Genomic DNA, 25,472 nt, shown 5'->3' with positions numbered 1-25,472 from the left:
TCCCTCCACAAATGCTGTGCAACAGAATGACAATGAGAGCCACACATTGAGTTTAAATGTAAATTTAAAAAGTAAAAAGAAACAGAAGCAATCATTTTAAGTATATTGTATGTAAATTAGTATGTCCATAACATGATCATTTCAACCTGTTTAATACAAAATATTATCAATGAGATATTTTATATTCTTTTCTTTCTATTAAGTCTTCAAAATTCAAGTGCAAGTTACACTTACAGCAGATTTCAGTGTGGACACTAAATTTTCAGCAGCTGGAGTGCAATAAAACAAAACAATAAAGTTATATTTAATGGAAAATATTTTATTTACAAGTATTTTATTTTTATTCTTCATTTTATTTAAACATAGTTCTTTAAAAATTTCAGTTTTTAGGATTATATTTAAATGAACTAAAGTCAAGTAAAATGAAAAGTTCAGTTCCTCTCTCTTACTAACTACATCTCAAGTGTGCAGGAGCTCCCCGTGGTATGAGGCCACCATAGTGGACAGTGCAGCTCTACACATTCTTGGTTGGAGACCTGAGTGATGGAGGACGTGGAATGATATTTTCATTGGTGTTTGGCCTCAGGGTTTTCGTGAGCCCTACATTGGAGGCATACAGCGGTCTCCTGCAGTAGGGAGGATTTCCTCCTTTGGAGGGAGGAAATGAGCATCTTTAGGAACAAAAGAAAGGAATAAATTTAGGTAATTTTCTCTAAAATTCAGTCCCAGCAATAGAGTGCAGGATGACAGATCTCAATATGACATACATCATCTTTCTCATCTTACAGATTACAAGGAAAATGGGCAAAATGAGACCCATCATTAATGGAAAAGTTCTGTTTCTGTGTCCAAAGAAAATTAGATTTCCCTTCTAGAGGGCTATTTCTTTGCTCTCGGATAAAGTCATGATTTCTTTGCACATTGTATATTGAAGAAAAAATAGAGGTCACTGTTTCTGGGGCAGAGAAAAGAAAACAAATATCGACGGTGAACACATTACAGACAAAACTACATATAAATTTCAAAATTGTAAATTCATAAAATTGCATGGAAAGGAGAAGATGAATTATAGATCATGGTGCTAGGCAATGCAGCCTAAGGCAGTCGGTTTCAAATTCAAATTCAAATTCTTTCTACTGGTTGTACAACTTATTGCTATTTTTATTAGCCGAATGGAGTATTATGAGAAACCTCAATATACAACAAATAAGATCCGCTAAGAAGGGAGCAGGGGCCACTGTAACCCCTTTATCTCCATGGCAACCTCCTGGGTTTTTTTTTTTTTTTTCATTGATTTATATTTAGAGAGAGGGAAAATGTGTGTGAGAGGGGCAGAGAGGGAGAGAGAGAGAGAATCCCAAGCAGACTCCACGTTGAATGCAGAGCCCAACTTGGGACTCAATTTCACAACAATGAGATCGTGACCAGAGCCCAAACCAAGAGTCTGATGCTTAACTGACTTCACCACCCAGGTGCCCCGCCCCCACCATGGCCTTCTTTATCAATATGAAGATATGAAGCAGCTTGAGGCTGCTTCTTTATCAATATGAAGATATGAAGCAGCTTGAGGCTGCCGTCAACTGGGATCAGAAGACACATGTCAAATTTAAGCTCTGTTACCTGCTTGCAGTTTACATGGGAGAATCATGTAGTCTTTGATATACTGTTTTTTCATCTATAAAAATCAAGAAACAGTAGCAAGATCGTTTTAGTTTTGGAAATGCTTTGATATCTTCCAAGTTAGAGAACATCGCTTCTGAGAAAGCCTCTTATCATAATGGAAAAAACTTTTTTTTTTTTAATCATTCAAGGGAATATCTATTTTTTTTCTTTTTTTAATTAAATTTATTTATTTATTTTTTCAGCATAACAGTATTCATTGTTTTTGCACAACACCCAGTGCTCCATGCAATACGTGCCCTCCCTATTACCCACCACCTGGTTCCCCCAACCTCCCACCCCCGCCCCTTCAAAACCCTCAGGTTGTTTCTCAGAGTCCATAGTCTCTCATGGTTCACCTCCCCTTCCAATTTCCCTCAACTTCCTTCTCCTCTCCATCTCCCAATGTTGTCCATGTCATCTGTTATGCTCCACAAATAAGTGAAACCATATGATACTTGACTCTCTCCGCTTGACTCATTTCACTCAGCATAATCACTTCCAGTCCCGTCCATGTTGCTACAAAAGTTGGGCATTCATCCTTTCATTTTTTTTTTTTATAAACATATAATGTATTTTTATCCCCAGGGGTACAGGTCTGTGAATCACCAGGTTTACACACTTCACAGCACTCACGATAGCACATACCCTCCCCAATGTCCATAACGCACTCCCCCTCTCCCAACCCCACCTCCCCCCAGAAACCTCCAGTTTGTTTTGTGTGATTAAGAGTCATTTATGGTTTGTCTCCCTCCCAATCCCATCTTGTTTCAGTTATTCTTCTCCTATCCCCCTAACCCCCCATGTTGCATCTCTACGTCCTCATATCAGGGAGATCATATGATAGTTGTCTTTCTCCGATTGACTTATTTCACTAAGCATGATACCCTCTAGTTCCATCCACGTCATGGCAAATGGTAATATTTCATTTCTTTTGATGGCTGCATAGTATTCCATTGTGTATATATACCACATCTCTTAATGGAACAAACTTTTAAGACACAATGGAAATATCTCATATTGGCTTCATTTTCTTCTAGGACCAGGATCCTGCTGCCTTTGGTGAACACTCTCTGTTGGTGAATTCCTCCAGATATTACCTGAACATCCGCTACACGCTGCTGCCCTACCTCTACACCCTTTTCTACCGAGCTCACTCCCGGGGGGACACTGTAGCGAGGCCCCTGGTGCATGAGTGAGTTTCCCGACCCACGAAGAATCCCTTTCAGAGCATTCATTCCCCTGGTCTTGTTCATGGTTGTTGCCACCTAGGGCGCAGTTGTCCTGTACTGGAGGCTTCATCTGCCTTCTCTGTTTTCCAGGTTCTACCAGGACCCAGCTACTTGGGGCATACATGAGCAGTTCCTATGGGGGCCTGGACTCCTCATCACACCTGTTTTATATGAGGTGTGTTTCTAATCTGAACAATGGGGTGGAATAATACATTTGTCCTCATGGTTCTATAGCTGAATAAGCTGAGTCTGGAGTATCTATGGCTGCATTTAAATATGAATATAAATATAAATATGGGGCACCTGGGTGGCTCAGTCAGTTAAGCATCTGCCTTTGGCTCAGTTCATGATCCCAGGGTCCTGGGATCGAGCCCCATGTCAGGTTTTCTACTCAGTGTGGAGTCTGCTTCTCTCTCTGCCCCTCACCCTGCTCATACTCTCTCTCTCTCTCTCTCCCACTAGATCTCTAAGCAAAACAATTTCTGTTTTGCAAAATTACCTTAAAACTTGTTTTCCTAAATATATGACCATGGATTGATAGGCTATAAATGCCTTGTGAGTTTGGGCTGGCCATCCCTCTGTGCTTCCTTTGGACCAGAGGACATGTGCTCTTGGGGTTGGGCTGGGAAAGGAGAAGAGTTGAGAGAGTATCAGGGAGGGAGGTCTGGGCAAGGGCAGGGCATTCTGGAGACCAGATATGAAGGACCACACGTACCCTTCCAAAGCGTGAGGGAGGAAGTGTGGGGGAGGGGTCAGGATGATGCCGATCACTTTATAAACACGGAGATTGCCAGAGTACTCATGTCAGAGGCCATCTCTCGGCAGGTGCTGCGAGTTGCAGCAGTCCTGCTGGAAGTTTCTCCTCGAGGCCTGGCTGTTTCAGTCTCTTCCCACCTGTCAGATTACACAAGTAACTCAGTGAACGAAATTTCTCTGCTTCTCTTAGAAAGTTCAGGAGCTTAGAAACTTACTTTCTAGGCAGAGCTGTGCTTTGGGTAAACTGCCCGACTTTTTTGAGTATCTGTATTCGTACCTGTAGAATGGGATGGTCCTAACCACCTCTCAGGATTGTTCAGACGAACACGTGCAAGCACACATGAGGTAGGTATTGTGTAAACTGTAAGAGACATGCTGATGTTGCTCAATATTGGTGTTTCCCTAGGGTGTGGACCGAGTGAAAGCATACATACCGGACGCCGTCTGGTACGACTATGAGACAGTAAGTAAGGCAGCCCCGCTTGCATCAGAGACCAGCCTCTAGCAGAGGCCAATTCTAAGGCAGGCGTCCTGGGAGCTTGGGGTAGGATAATAGCTCAACATTTTACATTTGGTTGATAGAAGATACTTTTCTGTGAGGAAGACCTTTCTAGGTGTACTATGAAATAATTTGAATAACTGGGGTGGGTTTAGGAGAATTTTCATTGTATCAAGCTGGTTACTATGCAGTGATGAGGACTAATAATTGGCCTGAGGCTGGGATACCCTAGAAAATGAAAGCCCAGTTGTGAAAGAATCACCACACAGCGCAATTCAAAGAAATAGGACAGGTTGGAGGCTCAGATCTGCTATCTATTTTGATTATGCTTTGGGCTGCCCTTTGCTTTGGGGGGGGAGGGGATCTCTGCTTTTCTTTCTTTTTTTTTTCAAGTTTTTATTTAAATTCCTCTTAGTTACGATATAGTATAATGTTAGTTTCAGGAGGAGAATTTATATTTAAATTCTGTTATATTTAAATTATATTTAAATTCCTCTTAGTTATAATATAGTATAATGTTAGTTTCAGGAGCAGAATTTAGTGATTCATCATTTACATATAATACCCGGTGCTCATCACAAGTGTTCTCCTTAATGCCCATCACCCATTTAAACCATCCCCTGCCACCTCCCCTCCAGCAATCAATGTTCTCTCTTTGGTTAAGAGTCTGTTTTATGGGGGTGCCTGGGTGGCTCAGTGAGTTAAGCCTCTGCCTTTCGCTCAGGTCATGATCTCAGGGTCCTGGGATCGAGCCCCACATTGGGCTCTCTGCTCAGCAGGGAGCCTTCTTCTTCCTCTCTGTCTCTGCCTGCCTCTCTGCCTACTTGTGATCTCTGCCTGTCAAATAAATAAATAAAATCTTTAAAAAAAAAGAGTCTGTTTTGTGGTTTGCCTCTCTCTTTTTTACCCCTATGTTCATCTGTTTTGTTTCTTAAATTCCACAATGAGTGAAATCATAGAGCATTTGTCTTGCCCTGACTGACTTACTTTAAATGAGGCAACTGATCTAGAATGATCTGCATGGTCACTCCTAGTCCAACAGTCCCTTGTCTGCTCTGTCATCCTTTTGCTGGTTAGGGGGTAGCCATCCAGTGGAGGAAACAATTGGTGGAGATGCTGTTGCCGCTCGATAGGATAGGACTTCACCTCCGTGGGGGCTACATATTTCCCACCCAACAACCCAGCACAACCACAGAAGCCAGGTAAGCTCCTCATTCTTCTAAGGTGCAACTGCCCTGATATACCAAGGGAGGATGTTGTGGGACAGGCAAACAGACACTAAAAGTAGATAAGTCAAGGGAAGACATCTCCAGTAAGGAATCTCTCTCCCCTCCTTTCAAGGTCGGCCCCAAAGTGGTACCTTCATGTTCATTTACCTTAAGGTGGCCTTAGTCTTCATGTTTCTAGAGTCTTTCACTTGGGAATTGAATCAGATTTAAGAGCAGTCAAAATAATCCCTTGTGAGGATCTCCCTATGACCAGAAGCTATCTTCAAGCAGATTTTCTTGAGCGAATGCAAGTTAAAGAGGAGGTGGGAGTTACCACACAGAAGTGAACATAGCTTCCAAGGTCAAGAGCCAGAATGTTCAGGCTCAGACCCCAGCTCTGTCACTACCACGTATGTTGCCCCGGGCAACATCCTCTCTGTGTTGCTGCACAACACGAGCAAGCTGGGGATGACAATAGCTGGGTGTTTTAGTGTCATCAAGCAGGTTAAATGGAATAATAGACATGACTTACTGTATACGGGACACTTAGAAGAATGGGGGTGCATGGCAAGCACCCAGTAAGTGCTGATTGTTAGTAGTATCACAAACCCAGTCTTTGGCAGGAACTGCCTCCTTCTACCCTTCTTCTTAGGGTCATTCATTACCAACCTCTATTGTCTAACCACACCCAATGTCCATGTTTCCATAAAATATCAATATCTACCTTGTTTCTGGGGTAGACTCTGAGTTCATCTGTCCCTGAGACATGAAAGGGACTGGTTGAACAATGTTCTATGCCTTCTTCATTCTCTGAAACTGGGAGTTGCTCTTTTACAGTCGAAAGAATTCCCTGGGACTCATTGTTGCCTTGGACTACAAGAGAGAGGCACAGGGCGAGCTGTACTGGGATGATGGTGTATCTAATGGTAGGCCTCCTGGTGGTCCCCTCCCTGGGGTTCTCAGTGAAAAGTAGTCATTGCAGGCTGGTCAGTATGGCACTAATTCTGTTATCATTGGTGCTGATTTCTGCAAACTTAGAACGAATTTATTCTGGAAGTTTGGTTAGCCAAGTTAGCCAATGCATTAAAATAGATCAGATGATCAACCTGTATGTTATTGACTACCAAAGCAACAGACATTATTGGGTTTAGTTTAATTAAATTATCTCTTCTTTGGGTGTCATTACCAATATCAAATAATACATTTTTGTTATTAGATTTGTAAAATCCTGCTTTGATTACTATTGAGGGGGAAATATCTAATTTGTATAGTACGCTTTTCCATTGTAAGATTCCCATGGAAGTAGCTGACATAAGCTTATGGTCTGTGATTACATAAAAACCCTGCCCTGCATAGAATTAGCATTTATTAATATTTATTGGATATTTATTAATTCCCTGTAGGCGGGGAATATGAAGATGAATAAGATGTAGGCATTGCCCCTGAGGAATTCCTGGTCCAGCAGGATAGACACAATGTGTATGTGGATGACTACAAATGCAAGTCGCAATGTATTAAATGCCAGCAAAATGGTACTACAGAGAGTCATGGGAGTTTGGAGGGGCAAAGCAATTAGGGTTGGTTGAAGCAGTCCAGGAAACTTGGTGGAGGTTTGGCAAAAAGGGCAGAACCTGGATAAGCAGAGAAAAAGGAGAGAAAAGCATGACCGTGCAGCTCCTCTGCTTTGCATAATCATGGGTACTCCTCTCTCTCTTCTAGATGCTGAAAAGAAGTATATTCTATATGATTTTTCTGTCAGCTCTGTAAGTACTGTTTTGGAGGAACATGCAGTATATGGTATTTTCTGTGATGGCTTTTTGAGTTTTTGGTTTGCTGCGTTGCTTGGTAATATGGAACAGGGATGGTGCCCATGATGGTCTCAGAAAAGATTAGAGTTAAAATGAGAGTTTTAAATCTATGTTAGATATATAAGCCTCTCAAGTCAGTATGACTCCAGTGAAGAACTTGGTTTTTTTCTTCTAGAAAAAAAAAAAATTATTGTCTCTGAGCTTGATGAGTCCTGACTTCTGGGATGTGTCCTTGGCAAGAGGGAATGGGGTACAAATATGTGTGAGATGTGGTCAGGGGTGATGAGTGGTATGGGGCCTTTTTGAGATTCTTCCATAATGGCCTTCCTTTCCAGCCCCCAAAACTTGGCATAGGTACTAAATGGTGGTTTTGAGAGGTTGGAAGATGGGTTTGAGGGTTTAGATGGCCAGAAAGATACAGATCATCGCTTGCCTCATCTCTCTTTCCCAAGGGCATCGAGAGGAAGAAAAGGCAATAACGCTATCAGAGGATATGAGAATTCTAATTTGATTTTCTTTGAAGTCTGATTGTACATGTGTGAGATTTCTTTTGTAGGGTGTCTCTTTCCTTTATTTCTCCTTTCTTTTAAGAAAGGAAGAATGAAGAATAAGAAGGCATATTGTTTTTTAAATTATCCTTTTTATTTTGAGATAATTATAGAGCCCCATGCAGTTGTAAGGAATAATACAGAGAGTTCTGCTTGTTCCTTTTACCCAGGTTCCCCTCATGGGAACATCTTGTCCTTTCAAGAATTTGATGTAGATGGAATCATACAGCATGTAAGCTTGAAACTAACATATTTTTCCCTCAGCAAAATTCTCTCAAAATTCATCCAAGGCATTGCATATTCAAAGTCTATTCCTTTTTGTTGCTGAGGACCATTCCAAGATATAGATATCTACCTTCTGTTTAACAATTCACTTAATAAACAGTTATTTCGAGGCATAGCTATTACAATAAAATCTGCTATGAACACTCATGGACAGGTTTCCATTTGTCTGGGATTGATACCCAAGGGTGCAGTTGCTGGGTCTTACAGTGATCGCATATTTAGTTTTGTGAGGAACTGCCAAACTGGTTTTCCGAGTGGACCTACCATTTTGCATTCCCACCAGCAATGTTTGAGCGACCCAGTTTCTCTGTATCATAACCAGCATATATGTTGTCGTAATTTTTTTTTTAATTTTAGTTCTTTTGATAAGGGTGTAATGACCTGTTATTGTGGTTTCAATTTGTATTTCTTTGATGTCTGATGATGTTGACCATCCTTTCATTTGCCATCTGTGTATATTTATATTCTCTTAGATGAAATGTCTGTCCAGTTTTGTCATTGACTGGCTGATTTTTCTGTTCAGTTTGAGAGCTCTTTATATGTTCTAGAGAGGACTTCCTTTTTGGATACGTGGTGTGTAAATATTTCCTATCAGTCTGTAGGCATGTCCTTTCATTCTTTCACAAAGCCATAGTTTTAAATTTTGATGTGTCTAATTTATCTTTTTAATTTCTTTTACGGATCGTGCTTTTTCGTGTCCACTGTAAGGACTTTTTCTATTTCTAGATCTTGAATATTTTTTCTCCTATTTTTTTCCCTAAAAATTTTAGTTGTACCTTTTACATTTAAGTCTGTGATCTGCTTTGAGTTAGTTTTTATACACCATGTGAGATTGCGACACAGATTTTAGTTTTGGCCTCTGGATGGCCACTAACCCAGCATTGTTTGTTGAAAGGCTCTCTTTTCTCTACTACATAACTTTTGAACCTTTGCAAAAAATCACTTGGGCATGCTTGTGGGTTCCCTAATCTTTTTAAACATCAAAGTGCCCCCCCCTTTTTTCTTCAGTCCACCTTGGTCTCTTTTGAACTGTGATTCCCTGGGAAGGTTGTTTGCTTCCCCGGGGCTTTAGTCTTCTCAAGAATGGGCTCATTGTAGCTTCAGGCCCATAGCTTGCTGTCAGAATGGAACGAGATGCTTAGCACCATGCCTGGCACAGAGTAAACACTCATAAATTTTAGCTCCTGTGCTCATTATCTGTAAAAGGAAAAAGAAAGTGTGTGCGTGTGTGTGTGCATGTGTGTGTGCGCGCGCGTGTGTCTTCATCTTTGTGGGCCAATAGGTCTGTATATGTGCTGGCGTCTTTTTATTTGTTTTAAGAGTACCCATCTTAATGCAGGCTGGTGCAGCCACTCTGGAAAACAACATGGAGGTTCCTCAAAATGTTGAAATAGAGCTACCCTATGACCCAGCAATCGTACTACTGGGTATTTACCCTAAAGATACAAATGTAGTGATCCAAAGGGACACATCCACCTGAATGTTTATAGCCGCAATGTCCACAATAGCCAAACTATGGAAAGAACCTAGATGTCTATCAACAGATGAATGAATAAAGAAGATGTGGTATATATATATATACAATGGAATACTATACAGTCATCAAAAGAAACAAAATCTTGCCATTTGCTACAACACGAATGTAACTAGAGGGTATTATTCTAAGTGAAATAAGTCTATCAGAGGAAGATAATTATCATGTGACCTCTCTGATATGAAGAATTTGAGAGGCAGGGTGGAAGGTTGTTGGGGGTAGGGAAGGAATAAAATGAAACAAGATGGGATCAGGAGGGAGACAAACCATAAGAGACTCTTAATCTCACAAAACAAACTGAGGGTTGCTAGGGGTTTGGGGGTATAGAGATAGGGCAGCTGGGTTATGGACATTGGGGAGGGTGTGGGCTATGTTGAGTGCTGTGAAATGTGTAAGACTAATGATACATAGACCTGTACCCCTGGGACAAATAATACATTATATGTTAATAAAAGTAATTAAAATAAAAGTACCCATCTTGTCCACTTGGAAATCCTGTGATGTCAGGAACATATTTCCTGAGCAATGGAATCAATAAATAACCAGTGAGCATGTTACTGAAAGATTAAAGGCTGAAAAGAGTCTGGGTTAGCAAATTCCCTGGGGATGATCACCAGGCACTACTTAGAACTTCAGAGAAAAAGGACATACCTTAGATGTCAGAAAGAAAGATGTTGAGTGGTATATGGTGATGTACCTAGTTTCTAAACAGATGTTTTTGTGTTTTTCTCTTTCTTTCCAGAATCGTCTACAGGCAAAGACTGTAAATAATAACTATACGGACCCTAACAACCTCATGTTTACAGATATCATAATCTTGGGAATGGACAAGCAACCTACTGATTTTACTGTCTTACATAGTAATTCTGCCACCTCCATTTCAAATGTTACCTACAATGTTTCATCAAAGGTGGGCAATTGTTCCATCCTTGCAGGCCCTTGTCAAAAGCCCTGGCCTAAGATTCTGACAGCCAGCTCTCCCTTGCTCTTTTCACTTTGGGCAGTTTCAGAGACAGCTGGCTTGCTGCAAAGTCTACCGTACCACAGGGCAGTTGCAGGAGAAACATATGCATGTTAAATATGGATTCCTGAGCTTTGTTTGCGACAGAACACTGAAGAAGACAGTGGGCTCTGGGACCCTGAGGCAAGGCAGTTCTTCTCTGGGCAGATTTAAAACTAGACCTGCCGATCCCAGAAGTGATATAGTGAAAATATGATTCAGTCCATTGGCCTAGTTCTGGAGAGTATTTACATGTTTGTCCTCTCATTTAAGTTAAAGACTCTCTTTGTTTGAGACACAATTGACACACTGCTTTTATACCGTTACAAAGGAGAGTTGAATAAAACACGAGGGGTAATCCAGTTCTGTTCTTACTGAATGAGTCCCTGACAAGCTAATCTTTAACAAAAGGTTCCAACTGTTAGTTGACTGTTTCAAGTGCTGGGAAATTCACTATTTTTTAGGGCCGCCCCCTTCCGTTTTGACAACGCGGATGGCAAAAAATAAGAGCCTGGTTTCTGTACGAGGCAGAATGGGGTTCCAGCTCTAGTTCTGCGGTCTCCTAGCTGTGAGATCTTGGGCAAAGCATTAAACCTCTTTAACCCTCAGTTTTCTATTTCGTAAAAGATAGCCATATTAGTTGCAGCATAAGATTACCTTCTAGGATTGGTGGAGATAATGCAGCTAAAGTGGTTATCACAGTGCTTGGCCCATATAAATGCTCCCTAAAGTTTAACTATTGTTATCACTGCCATCATTATTACAGTGTGTGAGCACCATGGCGGGGCGGGGGGGCAGGGGCGGCATTGAGTCTTACAGAGAGCCCTGCTTGTGATCTGTGATCCTTAACATGATGAAAGCCCTTCCCATTCAATATTCCACCTGACTCCATGAGGTGAGAAAGGTCAGGAATAAGCCAAGTTCATTTTCCTGACAGGGAGGTCAAAAGACCCAGAGGATAAAAAGTAATATTCCAAATATCCCATGATAAAGTGGTGTTGGATGAAGGCTAGCTTCCCTTCCCGGTCATCAGGGAAGGACACTGACTGGGTGGCTCAACCTCACCGTGTTTGTCATGTGGCCTCCTTTCTCCTTCCTCAGGTGGTGAAGATCAGTGATCTCAAGGGGCTGGCACTCGGTCAGAATTTCTCCATCGAATGGAAGCTTCCAGTCAGTGACCTGGAGAAATTCAACTGCTACCCTGAGGATCCTGCAGTCTCTGAGGAGAGTTGCAGGCAGCGGGGGTGCCTTTGGGAGGTAATGATCAGGAACACACTACCACAGTGAGCAGAAAGTTGGAAAAACTTCCCATGGATAATTAGACACCTAGAAAACACTATCAAAATGTTGATGGGTTGAAGAGCACTCATCCTTCAGAAAGACAATGACATTATGTCAACTGAAAACTTATTTGCCAACTCCGGGTGAGAGGAGACCAGTATCTTCCTCAGATATCCTGAATCAGAAAACACTTATTGCCACTCTGGCTCTCTCTTTCCTCCAACCACAGCATTTAAAACCCCACTTTTATTTTTTTTATTATTTTTTTAAGATTTTATTTATTCATTTGACAGAGATCACAAGTAGGCAGAGAGGCAGGCAGAGAGAGAGAGAGAGAGAGAGAGAGAGAGGAGGAAGCAGGTTCCCTGCTGAGCAGAGAGCCCAATGCGGGGCTTGATCCCAGGACCCTGGGATCATGACCTGAGCCAAAGGTAGAGGCTTAACCCACTGAGCCACCCAGGCACCCCCCCCCCACTTTTATTTTTAACACAGCAACAATACATTGGGTATGCATTGTGTATTGAGTATTTTAAGTGAGGGTTTTTGTTTTTGTTTTTGTTTTTCATCTCTTAGAGAGTCCATGCAGAAGGGAAGGTAAGACTTTCTCTCTTCATTTGAAAAATAGAATGAAAGTCAGAGAGATTACCTCAAGGTCACAGTGGCAGCAATGAGGACACCAGGAGTAGAACCCTGCCTGAGGATTCCAGTCTCCAGATCAGGCTTCCTGCTTCCTCTTACCTGCCCACCCAGGAGAGGAGGCCAATGAGCTTGTGTTTTTTAAATGGATGTATTCATTTGCTGGTACTGTGGTGACAAAGTGCCACAAACTAGGGTGACTTAGAACAACAGAAATTTGTTCTCTGAGCGTTCTGGGAGCTAGAAGTCTGAGATCAAGCTGTCAGCAGTGTTGGTTCCTTCTAAGGAAAGGGAGGGAGACTCCGTCCCATGCTTTTCTCCCAGGTTCTGGTGGTTGTCCGGCACTCTTTGGTCTTGCTTGGTTTACAAAAACATGGCCCCGATCTCTGCCTTCATCGTCACATAGGCATCTCACTGGGTGCAGTTCTGTCTCTGTGTCTAAATTTCCCCTTTTAATAAGGACACTGGTCATATTGCATTAGACCGATCCTAATGCTCTCATTGAATCTGATCATCTCTAAAGACCCTATTTCCAAATAAGGCCACTTTCACAGATACCAGGGTAAGACTTCACATCTTTGGGAGGAATATAATTAAAGCCATAATAATGGGCATGGTGTAAGAGACTTAGTTTGCGTGAACCAGCTTCTCCAGAGATCAGACCCTCAAAGTGTGATCTTAGAGGCTGATGGGGAATTTCTTCTCTTGTTCCAGAACACAGCTGTTCCTGACGTGCCCACCTGTTACTACGACACCATCCCTAGTTATGCCGTCAGTAACATTCAGTACCTGCCTACGGGCATCACCACAAACCTTGCCCACCTGGAGGCCCCTGAATCAGCCCGAGCAGCCGCTGCCTCTGGCTCTCTCTCTGCGACAATCAGGTTCCTCCAGCTGAGTGTGATCTACCACACAGACTACATGCTGCAGTTCAAGGTAATCTCCAAGGTGGTGCAGGTTTTGTTCCTCAACAGAGTTCTTACAGCTCCATGTGGATGAAAGTCATTGACACACTGTTGGTCCAAATCCATCATTTAATGGACAAAGGCACCATGGCCCAGAGAGGTCCAGGTCCAGGATGTGATCTTGGATCCACCGGGGTTGTGAATGTTCTGCACTGCCAAGTGCTCAGTCATAAGTGTCCTCAAAGGACCCCTCCTTAGCCCTGTGAAAAATGTGTCTGCTCCATGGGAAAATCACATGAGTGGCATTAACTCACTTCCAGAGTTAGAGTTATTTCTCTAACAGTGGTTCTTAAACTTCAGAAAGCTCCAGAATCACCCACAATTCTTGTTAAAGCTCAGATGGCTGGGCCTCAGCCCTAGAGTTCCCAGTCTGAGAGTCTGCATCCCTAACACATTTCCACATGATTCTGATGCTGAGGTGGGTCAAGGGGCCACACTTTGAGACCCACAGCTTTGCTCTCAGGGAAGTACAATGTGAACCACATGTATTTCCTAATAGCCACACTCCTAAGGATGTATTTGAAAAAAAAAATCAAATGCAGTTCATTTTAATAAGATTTTATTTAACCAACATGCTGAAATATTATCTCACCACATAATCTAAATAAAATTTTTGAGCTATTTGAGAATCTTTTTTTTTTAAGGTTTTATTTATTTATTTGATAGAGAGAGAGGGAACACAAGCAGGAGAGGGAGAGGGAGAAGCAGACTTCCTGCAGAGCAGGGAGACAGATTCGGGCTTGATCCCAGGACTGTAGGATCATGACCTGAGCCGATGGCAGACGTTTAACAACTGAGCCACTTAGGTGCCCCTAGAATCTTGTAATCATACTAACTCTTCAAATTTTGGTGTATAGTTTACACTTATAACAAGTCTCAATTCAGATTAGCCCCTTCCGAGCATTTAAGGGCCACAAGTGTCTGGTGGGTCCGCTGCTGGGTGCCTTAGAGACAGAGACTCCAGCAGGTGGAGCTGCCTCTCAAGGTCATCTTTATGTTTACAACAAGGAGAGCTCAGGGAATGATTTCCAAAGCCAGTGACTCCCCAACAGGGGTAAGCGGGCTCCTTTTGTTAGGGCTTGGGCGGAATATCAGAAGGGGGTTTTAACATTATAATGAAGCTGAGGTAACTGTGCCTGCACTTTCTGATTCATCTACACAGACCTCTCCTCAAGTGTTTCTTTTCCTGGTCCAGCAATATCATAGTTAGTTTCTAAAAGATGAAGTTACAGTTAGGCAGAAACTTCTAGGAGTTTCCTGAGTTCAGGAGGTCAGTCTTGAATTCAGGGGGTCACGGGGTCTCACTGGTGACACCGTCACCTTGGGCAACTCAGCTCTAAACATTGGTTTTCACAGTATGTTGGAGGAATCACACTGGGGATCTTGTGAAAATGAAGATTCAGATTCAGAAAATGAAGGGGAGGGTGGCCTGAGGTTTTGCATTTCTGATGAGCCACCAGGGTCTGAGAAACACAATTTTAAGAAACAGGACTATGGACCAAACTTGTCTTAAGCATCTGAAAGCTCGAACAGTAAGATCCAAGTACACACAAAATCTCAGTTCTCTAATTTCTGACATACACATACATGCCCAAACATCATCTTACATACTTGTGTGCACATACCTATTCATGTGCTCACACACACACACACATGCACACATACACTTTCTATCTGTGAAATTCTATATACTGAATTCATAAATTATTTAGAGGAAGTGCCCTCCCTGCTTCTGAATGGGTGTTTCTGAGGCATTTTGGAGTTCAGGATCCATACTGGGCATTGTAGGTAGCAAATCACATCCATTTGCTTTGGGATATTTGATGCCTCCCAGTGTGATTCAAACTGGCCAGAAAACATGGGAACTGAATGATATGAACTGGCAGGAGAGATTTTAGGTCTAAGATTATACCATCAGAAAGTTTCCTTCTCTCTTCTTGTTAGATCTTTGATTCCATGAACAAAAGGTATGAGGTCCCCGTGCCTCTGAACACCCCTCCCTCTCCAGTTGGCTCCCCTGAAGACCGTCTGTATGACGTCAAGATTCAAAACAATCCTTTTGGGATCCAGGTTCGAAGAAAAAGCTCTGGCACTGTGATGTAAGCACTATTTATTTAGTTCTCATTAAAGTGGTTCTGGGTCTAATTATGGTAGTCCTAATTAATGCACATAAGATATTAATCTTAGAGACAATATAGGTATGTGTATGTGTGTGTTAAACAGAGAGTAGATCTGTTGCTCCATTTTCTACTAGTCACTAACTCAACGAGAAAAATTAATCAAAGACTTAAAATAAGTGTTGCTCGATTTCAGAAAAAAGAAAAATGCATGTTCTTGTTAAGTAGAACAGAAAAGGATAGAAATCAGCTCTATGTAGCCTCATTACAAAATAACAGAAGACTGGGGAGAGAGGGAAAGTTTTCTAAGGAAAGAGAAACAGCTTCTTACAATCTTTGCTTTTATCAGCGCTATAGACTTAAAGTCTTTTCCAAATGTCAAATGTGAAAAGAGTTGTCATTTCTCATCCCTTGTCTTGCTGCTGAATGGAATGAAGTGAAAGATTTTGCCTGGATTTTGCCTGGGGCTGAAGTTCCCCTTCCAAGTAAAAACCATCACCTCTGTGCGCACATGTAGACAGCCTTTGTCTCTCTTTGACTGAGTGTCTAACTTTGGTCAGTTGCCTTCTTTGCTAAGAAGTCCTTTGACCAATCTAGAGAACCCATGTGAAGAGCTTCACCCTTTTCTTTTGGGAAATGTGATTAGACCTTGCTAATTGATTCATACATGTATTCAAACTGGTTCTCCAATGATCACTGGGATAAAGAGATGAGTGAGACATAGTCCTTGCCTTCAAGGAGCCCATGACCCAGAAAAGGAGTTCTCAGCCTGGCAGACCACAGAATAAAAAGGCAAATGCAGAACATTGGCAGTGAGTCATGGCCTTTGTTACGAGCTATGTCGTTTCACAGTACTTGAACCAGCATCCAGCTGTGCATTCCTTTAGGAGGCTTCAGAAGCCACTAGAATTCCCAAACAGGCCCCCTGCTTACTCTGCCCATGATCAGGGCAATGTGGAGGTATGCTTTTGTGTTACAGTTGGGATTCTCAGCTGCCTGGCTTCACCTTCAACGACATGTTCCTCTCCATTTCTACTCGCCTCCCGTCTCAGTACATCTATGGCTTTGGGGAGACAGAGCACACAGCTTTCAGAAGAAATATGAGCTGGACCACGTGGGGAATGTTTGCTCGTGATGAGCCCCCAGCAGTAAGCACAAAAGATAAAGACTATCGATCAGTTTCTCTCCGTGTAAATTCATCTTAATCCATATGTACATGTAGAGTGCCGATTAATGAGCTTCACCTTGGGTTGATAAATTCTGTTCTCAGACGAAATAGGCCACAGGTTATGCTCCTTCTGTCCCTAACATATTTTTTTCCTGTGGACTATGGATTTTACTTCATAAACTTTTCTTTAGTATATTCTATGTGTCAGGTATATGTCCTATTTAATAAAATGCTGTCCATTCTCCAGAGGCTTATAGGCTAGTAAGAGAGAGAGAGAGTTGCAGAATTAATGGTAATATATATATTATATATCCCTCCCCCTCATATATTATATATATAACATACATATTTTATATATATAATTATATTAATATAATCAGTGCTATGAGAGAATTATGTAATAATAAATGAGGAGGGCATGGAGGGGGAGGGCACCTGATTTTTTTTATTTGGGGTGGAAAGAAAGGTTTCCTAAAGAACATGACATTGTGGTGAATCTTCAATATTGAATAGAAGCTTGCTGTTTGGGTTATGATGTAGAAACAACTTTTTGGATATTTCTTTTTTTGATTACTGCCTGCTGCCCCCCACAACTCTCCCAGTACAAGAAGAATTCCTATGGCGTCCACCCCTACTACATGGCGCTGGAGGAGGATGGCAGTGCCCATGGGGTGCTCCTGCTAAACAGCAATGCCATGGGTAAGACAGAGGCATGTTCCCTGCACATAACCAGCTGTGACTACTTTCCTGGGATCTGGAATAGCAGTAGAAATAGAGAAATTCAAGGGCAAGGGAAATGGGATAAAACTGACTTTTCCTTCCTTCCTTCCTTCCTTCCTTCCTTCCTTCCTTCCAGATTTATGAAGAGCTTTAGGCCAGGTGTTAGCGGTAAAATTTTGACCAAATTGCATGACCTTTTACTGTGAGAGTTTAACTTCCTTGCACAGAGCGATACGAGATTTTGAGATTAAGATTATGTTTGCGGTACCTGCAAATCCACTTATTCCACAGCATAAGAGAAAACCTTCCAGGGAAGGAGAGCGTGAAAGAAAGAGAGAAAGTAAAGAGTACATTTTAGGGCAGATTTCCTATCTAGGGGATGTATAGCTCCAAGAACTCCTTGTCTTCTTTTTTTTCTTTTTTTTTTTAACAGATGTGGCATTCCAGCCCACTCCTGCCCTGACATACCGCACCACGGGAGGGATTTTGGACTTTTATATGGTTTTGGGGCCAACCCCTGAGCTTGTAACTCAACAATACACTGAGGTTAGAATTCACTCTATGCATTGATAAACAATCAAATGTTTATTGGTTATTACCATGTTCTTATCACTGAGACAGTTGATTTTTGTTTCTATGTCCCTTGGGTATTCCTACTACATTATTGCTGTCTTTCCTGAAGTTAGGTTCTAATGTTATAGGTATAAAGGCATATAGATAACCCATGTGTCTCTTAATTATTTGCTAAGCATCCTAAGAATATCTAATCAGTAACAACCCCTGAGTTCTTAGCCTTCCCAGAGCAGAATCTCTAGAATACAGAAGATTTTCTGTCATCCTGCATGTTGATGATCAGTCCATATTTATTTGACTTTCTTATTTTTCTTGAGCAAGGCCTCTTAGATCAGACAGTGCTCCGTAGAAGGGCTCAAGTTGCTTCAAGTATAAGTCTTTTCTTCCCTTTCCTCCAAAGTCTTCCTGGACTAATTTTTCTTTTTTCTTCTAGTTGATTGGTCGGCCAGCAATGACTCCATACTGGGCCTTGGGATTCCAGCTAAGTCGCTATGGATACCAGAGTGATACTGAGATCTCCCAATTGTATGAGGCAATGATGGCGGCACAGATTCCCTATGTATGAATCTCCCATTCAGCCCATGGTTTAATTAGTTATGGGAATTTGTGCCTAATTATAGATTGAAAATGTCTTCAGGGAATTTATTGATGACTACTTCAATACAGAAAAATGTAGTTATAGAGCTAGTCTTGTGTGGAATACAGTGATATCCAAATTTATTTCATGCCACCCTTTTAAATCAAGGGTTCAAAATTGAAAGTTGCCTTAATTCTTCAGTGGTTGGCAGTGTGTTTGAGGGATTCTGTTACTCATTTGTTACCTTTTGCCAAGAATGCCCTGCAGTAGGCATGGCTAGTCTTAAGTCATGACTTTGGGAACTTCTAAGTGAGAATCATGTCAAAAGGATGACAATTCTTAGAGAGGATGGATATAAAATGACAGTATGAAAGAAAGCAGCTAAAATCAAGTCTTCACTCTCTGGGGATCACACATACTCATATATGCATATCACACAACGACAACCTAGTCCCCTTCATAATCCCCAAGAAGTGTAGGCCATTGCTGCCAGCAAGCAGAAGTCCACAGAGAGCACACCCTTCCTCCTCTGTAATCATCAGTTTCTCATCCCTCATGCTCTTTCTCTGCTTTCAGTCCACCTCCTGAGAGTTTAGAGGACAACTAATAACTGGAAGATGAGAATAAAGTGAAGTGTTATGATGTTGTCATCAAGATAATTTGAAACATTCGCCCAGGCTTTAAGTACTTTATTTTTATGTACTACTCTACCATATATGTATTAAATGTAAAGTAGAAACAGTAGGAAGATTAACAGATGAAAAAATCCAGAGATCTACCGCACCAAGGTGATCAGTGTTTATAATATGTCAGTTTGTTCTTTTCCAAGCTTTGGCTTTTGCACAAGTCTCTGTTCCCCAATCAAGTTTTACCTAGAATCTTAAGGCAATATGGGTGATTATCCTCTTCAGGACAAAAAGGAGTATCTCTTTTTTTCAAGTGGGTATTAACCACATTAGCCATCACTTACCAACCCTAGATTGAGTGACTTTCACATGCAGAAGCCTGGCTTGGTAATGCTTAGAGGAAATGGAAGACAGAATTCTCATCTCAGGGCACCTGGGTGGCTCAGTGGACTAGAGCCTCTGTCTTCTGCTCGGGTCACGATCCCGGGGTCCTGGGATCGAGCCCCACATTGGGCTCTCTGCTCAGCGGGGAGCCTGCTTCTTCCTCTCTCTCTGCCTGCCTCTCTGCCTACTACTTTCTCTGTCAAATAAATAAATAAAATCTTTTAAAAAAATTCTCATCTCAAGGACCACCCAGTAGAACAGAATGGCAGAAATACACACATTCTAAAAAGTTATACAATCATATAGTTTTAAATGTAATAAATCCAATCAGGTTTACTGGAGGTGGGAAATAAATATATTTCTCAGGGAAGTCCTGCTTTCTATCCTTGAATATTCAACTAGCACTTGTTTTGATAGGCTCACCAAGTTTGAAATTTGAAGAGTGGAAAAGAATTGAATCAAGGGAGGGAAAGGAAAGACAATTCCAGTTGGGGGAACAGATGGAAAAGGATGGGGACAGGTGATCTGTGTGCAGGAATCAGAAAGCAATTTCAGTCTTCAGAATTGAAAAGTGTGTGTGTGTTGGGGGGGCGGATTGGACAAATTAGGAGGGGCCTGGGCTGGAGTCGGCAGAGGCATTTGTGGGTCCTGAGGGGTACTGCCATAGGATCCCCAGCACCTTGCTTGCTCCTTCCTGTAGGATGTCCAGCACGTAGACATTGATTACATGGACCGGAAGCTGGACTTCACTCTCAGCTCCAGCTTCAAAAACCTCAGCCTCTTGATTGAGCAAATGAAGAATAATGGCATGAGATTCGTTCTCATTCTGGTAGGTATTTGGAAGATTAGAACCCATTTTCTGTTTCTGTGTTCATGGCTTTAAAATAGTACCATTGAGGGGAACTGGATGAAGAGTACACAAGACTTCCCTGTACAGTTTTTGCAACTTCCTGTGAGACTATTGTAATTTTTTTTAACTTTTAAAAAGCGAATAAACAAAGGAGGACAGAACACATGAAAAATGGCTTTCCAAAGGTGATACTTTGCAATATTTATTTTTCATAACCATCACTGGGGTGTAATTTGTTACTACAGTTCCCTTGGTTAGAGTCAGAACTATGGACTGAAACACTGAATATAGCAGCAACATCCAAAAGGCCTCATTGTTCCAGGCTGTACCTCTGAGGGAATCGCTGTATCCTCATCTCATATTTACCTTAGGGGGGTTCAAAGTTCACTTCAGTTGTATCATTACTCAGCAATGGTGAGGCTCAGGGGATTTACTTCTTCTTAATTAAACTCACAAACAACTGAGCCAAGATTCAGAACACCAATTTATGATTTTGCACTAGAGGCTGTATTTTGATAAACACAAAAGTAGTTACCTGCAAATGGTCCTCCCTTCTAGCTTCCAAGAAATAGAACATTATTTCCTGACTTTTATTCATTCATTTGTTCATTCATTCATTCATTCATTCAAGTATTAATTAAATACTGGGTCTTTGAAAGTCACTGTTCTAAAAAGTGTGTGTGTGTGTGTGTTTATGTGTGTATGATCTAAATTAACGAATCAGACACTATCATTTTTCTTACAGGATTTTATTCAATCAGAGACAGCCAATAAATCATCATTAAAGAATGACTATATTGTACAACTGGACTAACATTACACTGCCTGTTTACTAACTGGAATTTAAATAAAAACTTCAAAAAATGAGAAAAATTAAAGATAATTTCAGATAGTGGTGATTTATATGACAGTTGTGAAATAGGATACTATTACAGGGTAACTGAGGCAAACAGTTGGGGTAAACAGGGAAACCACTTTGGACACAGAACAGAAGAAAGAAGCTTCATGTTCTTAAAGAGTATTGATACCATACTCTAGGAGCACAACAAATTGACTTTCTTTGTGGGAGGTTAATGTCTTATTAACCTGGCTTATCTCCAGGAATGTTTTCCAACAGCATATTTTATTCCTCAAGAATTTTATAGACATAAAGCAAATTATCTATGGGTATTCTGTTTCTGTTTTTTTTGTCTTGGAGCTGTTTTTTGGAGCTGTTTTTCTCATGTTTTCTGTTTTAAACACTTTCATTGCAGGACCCAGCTATTTCTGGCAACGAGACTGCATATCAACCATTCATCAGAGGGCAGGATAATAACGTGTTCATCAAATGGCCCAACAGTAATGACACTGTCTGGGGAAAGGTGAGCCTTGGGAGAAGATGCCCATAATTAATCAGCACCAGAATGTCTTGATTAAAAGAGGCTGTCAATAAATCCTGGCAAAATATATTGGGTAATTAATAAATCATGAATGAGTAGAGAAATCTGCCTGATGTTGATCAATAAGACCAAGGTTACAGATCTAAGTCTCTAAAGTATCAGTGAGCTTTGTTTTATTGTCTGGAGATACTCTGATGCTCCACCCCTTATGTATTCCAGCTGGTCATGTAACAAACCTAAAGAATTCCTTTGGTAATGGCTCTGAAGTCTGTGTCTATTGAAGTCTGTGTCTGATGAACTCTCAGTCTTCATCTGTTTGTTTTATAGCAACAGCATTGTAGGTGCACTTCCTGACCCCAGATGACAGAAGCTCCTACGCAGGATTCAGACTCTGCTCTGTAACTGTGCTACGCTTCTTGTTGTTTTAGGTGCATGCTCTGCTTACTGTGCCTTTGGATGTTACTTTCACAGCTTACCCAGATAATATCTGCCCTTCAAGACCAACTCAAATGTACTCTCATAGAAGCATTCAGTGACCAGTTTAGCTCTGCTCATTTCTCCCTTTTTCAATATTAGCATCTTTAGAGAGGATAGCATGTCACTTAGCACACACATTTATCTGTGAACTCTTAGAAAACAAGGACTAGAGATGCCTGGGTGACTCTGTGGGTTGAGAGTCCAACTCTTGGTTTTGGCTCAGGTCATGATCTTAGGGTCCTGGGTTCAAGCTCTGCATCAGGCTCCCTGCTCAATGAGGAGTCTGTTTGAGGATTCCTTCTCCCTCTGCCTCTCTTCCTGCTCATGTTCTCTCTTTCCCTCTCTCTCTGTCTCTCTCTCAAATAAATATATCTTTAAAAAAAAAAGAAAACAAGGACTATTTCTTACTTAAATCTCAGTAGATACAGATTATGGTACAGTGCCTATCATGTAGTATCAGTAAGCATTTGCTGAATGGATTAATTAATCAACATATATAGTTAATGCCCTTCTAGTTAATTAATCAATGTATATAGTTAATGCCCTTCTAGTTATAGATGAGATTGGTTGAAACTCTGGATTTTTTTAATGCTATGTATATTTGGAGTTCCAGTAAGTGTTAATGCTACTTAAGAATATTAAGGCTAATTTTATAGGTTGTGAATGATATCAATCTTAGTTCTTTAGAGTCATGTTTTAAATTTGTTGCTTTTGGAGAGAATTTTGTTATATGTCTATGATAGACAGCAGAATAGTCATTTGAAAGGTAATTGTTTGGAAGATATATTTAAAACAGATTTAGCTCATTTTATTTTTGAACTTAATGATTTTGAAAGCTTCTGAAATGAGTCAAAGGACCCTACTCTATTTTCTCCTAACAGAATTTCATATATTCAGATTTTACTATTTAATTAATGACAAAGAAATCCAAGAATTTTATGGAGATGCATGTCATTAGAGTCTGACACGTGAATCATCTCATGGTCCATATGCAATGCCTTTCAGAAGTTTTGATTTTTCTTCTTTTTCTTTAGGCTTGGCCAGAACTGCCCAATGTGAATGTGGATACATCCCTTGACCATGAAACTCAGGTTAAGGTATAGTTATGTGCAGATTTCTGTCCACATTGCCCTAAACATCTGGATACTTATAAGTTTTATCCCAGCACTTGGTTAAACAACTCTCTGAGCATGCTTGTCAACCGGTAATTTCTTGGTAGAATGAGATCAGACAGAAACAGAAAACACAATAAACAACTAAACTGGAAATGTGTAGAGGGAAATCAAGTGAAGTGTCTTCACATGTGTGCCTTTAATAAGTGGTATTATGTTTAAATCCAATGGCGCTTGAAAAATAAAAAATTGAAATCCAGAATATTTTCACTGGAGAGGTTATGAACAGACTAGGTTTTTAATGAATTGTCCCCATATAAGAAAATATGCCAGGGGGCACCTGGGTGGCTCAGTGGGTTAAAGCCTCTGCCTTCGGCTCAGGTCATGATCCCAGGGTGCTGGGATCGAGCCCCGCATCGGGCTCTCTGCTCGGCAGGGAGCCTGCCTCCCCCTCTCTCTGTGCCTGCCTCTCTGCCTACTTGTGATTTCTGTCTGTCAAATAAATAAAATCTTAAAAAAAAAAAAAAAAAAAAAAAGAAAATATGCCAGCCAGTTCAAAAGGGGTGATGTTTTTGATCTCCACACTTGATGTCACATCTACCTGGGCATCTAGCCTCCCCTTCAATCTGCAGGTCACTTTTCCCTGGATGACTAGTCTCCTTTATTTGGTCAGTGTAAATTATTTATTTATTTATTATTATTATTTTTTATAAACATATAATGTATTTTTATCCCCAGGGGTACAGGTCTGTGAATCGGCAGGTTTACACACTTCACAGCCCTCACCATAGCACATACCCTCCCCAATGTCCATAACCCCCCTCCCCCTCTCCCAACCCCACCTCCCCCAGCAACCCCCAATTTGGTCAGTGTAGAAAAAATATTTACATATCTAAAGTTTGATCATTTAGACCCAGATAGTTAACTTTCCAGTTCATATGATTAAAGGTCTGGTCATTAAACGGATCTCATGTTTCAAGGGGGTTTAAGACTATCTAACCTCCTTCTAGGAGAATAAAGAATGTAGTCAGCCTTCTCTGAGCTTTGTTTTCACAGTAAACTCTGTAGAAGCAACAGAGAGCTGAGACTAGTTTCAGACCCTGAGTGGGGCAGTGCCTTGCACAGGTACCTGCTCCTCTCTCCTTCCTGGTCCCCAGACTCCACTTCCTGGACAGGTGAAGACCCATCCTGAAAGTATGTATTTACTCTTACAGCTGTACAGAGCCAATGTTGCTTTTCCTGACTTCTTACGTAATAGCACAGCCGCATGGTGGAAGATGGAAATCAAAAATCTCTATGGAAATTCCCAAGAATCAGGGAAGGACTTGAAGTTTGATGGACTGTGGATTGTAAGTGCACCCTTGGTGGTTCTTTTTTGGAAATGTTAGGAGTCAAACCATGGAGAGGCAATACAGAGACAAGCAAAGGAGGGAGCAATGAGAGAGAGGGATACTCTTGTACAGTTGAGGTGCTGGACCCCTAGACACACAGAGAGGATTGTGCATCTGCCCAAGGTGCTGGACCCCTAGACACACAGAGAGGATTGTGCATCTGCCCAAGAACATGCCTGCAGAAGCCAGAGTCCATGGAGGAGATGGGCCACTACTGGAGGTGCTGCCAGAGAAAGTAGGGGAGGGACAAATACCCCAGCTTCTCTTATCTCCCAGCCTCCAATCACTGGTTCGTGCCTCCCATTGGCCAAACTACCCAGAAGCTAATACTAGGGGATCCTGAGGGGTCATCCTGTGATACAGGGTGGAGCTGGGGCTGGCAAGGCATGAATTCAAGAGACAATAGGTGTTCACCACGGTGCTGGTACAGACTCATTTTCAAAGGCTTGTTCAGATATTGCTTACACATGTCAGTTGGGCTTAAGAGCAGGACTTCATAAATATCTGTGGGACATGTGTCCAAAAAATGTGTCTTCTACTTATGTTTGTCTAAGGATAGGAGGCATATCAGTGTTCCAATTTTCTTCCTCACTGTCCAGTGGCCTGAAATCCTGAGCATTTTCTAGGCCAGCTGCCAAGGGTTTCACAGGTCTGGGCTAGGTTAAAAGAAGGTCATAATTCACCCAG

The 25,472-nt window shown here is 41.4% G+C and overlaps 1 protein-coding gene across 6 annotated transcripts in view; it reads left to right on the top strand.

The window, feature by feature from the left end:
- Positions 1-25,472, top strand: part of MGAM2 (maltase-glucoamylase 2 (putative)) — a 93,050-nt gene that overhangs the window by 38,138 nt on the left and 29,440 nt on the right. For all 6 annotated transcript variants that reach the window (XM_046020169.1, XM_046020167.1, XM_046020166.1 and 3 more), the window contains 18 exons: positions 2,700-2,854; positions 2,982-3,066; positions 4,054-4,110; positions 5,224-5,348; positions 6,192-6,280; positions 7,074-7,117; positions 10,272-10,439; positions 11,631-11,786; positions 13,161-13,382; positions 15,356-15,510; positions 16,508-16,676; positions 17,299-17,395; positions 17,850-17,962; positions 18,423-18,548; positions 20,277-20,405; positions 21,680-21,787; positions 23,317-23,379; positions 24,609-24,743. In XM_046020169.1, the coding sequence (XP_045876125.1) occupies positions 2,700-2,854; positions 2,982-3,066; positions 4,054-4,110; positions 5,224-5,348; positions 6,192-6,280; positions 7,074-7,117; positions 10,272-10,439; positions 11,631-11,786; positions 13,161-13,382; positions 15,356-15,510; positions 16,508-16,676; positions 17,299-17,395; positions 17,850-17,962; positions 18,423-18,548; positions 20,277-20,405; positions 21,680-21,787; positions 23,317-23,379; positions 24,609-24,743 (2,196 nt within the window). The remainder of the gene's footprint in view (positions 1-2,699; positions 2,855-2,981; positions 3,067-4,053; positions 4,111-5,223; positions 5,349-6,191; positions 6,281-7,073; positions 7,118-10,271; positions 10,440-11,630; positions 11,787-13,160; positions 13,383-15,355; positions 15,511-16,507; positions 16,677-17,298; positions 17,396-17,849; positions 17,963-18,422; positions 18,549-20,276; positions 20,406-21,679; positions 21,788-23,316; positions 23,380-24,608; positions 24,744-25,472) is intronic.

Source organism: Meles meles, chromosome 10 (assembly GCF_922984935.1).
Source record: "Meles meles chromosome 10, mMelMel3.1 paternal haplotype, whole genome shotgun sequence".
Taxonomy (NCBI): Eukaryota; Metazoa; Chordata; class Mammalia; order Carnivora; family Mustelidae; genus Meles; species Meles meles.
This window is presented reverse-complemented; position numbering and strand designations above follow the sequence as displayed.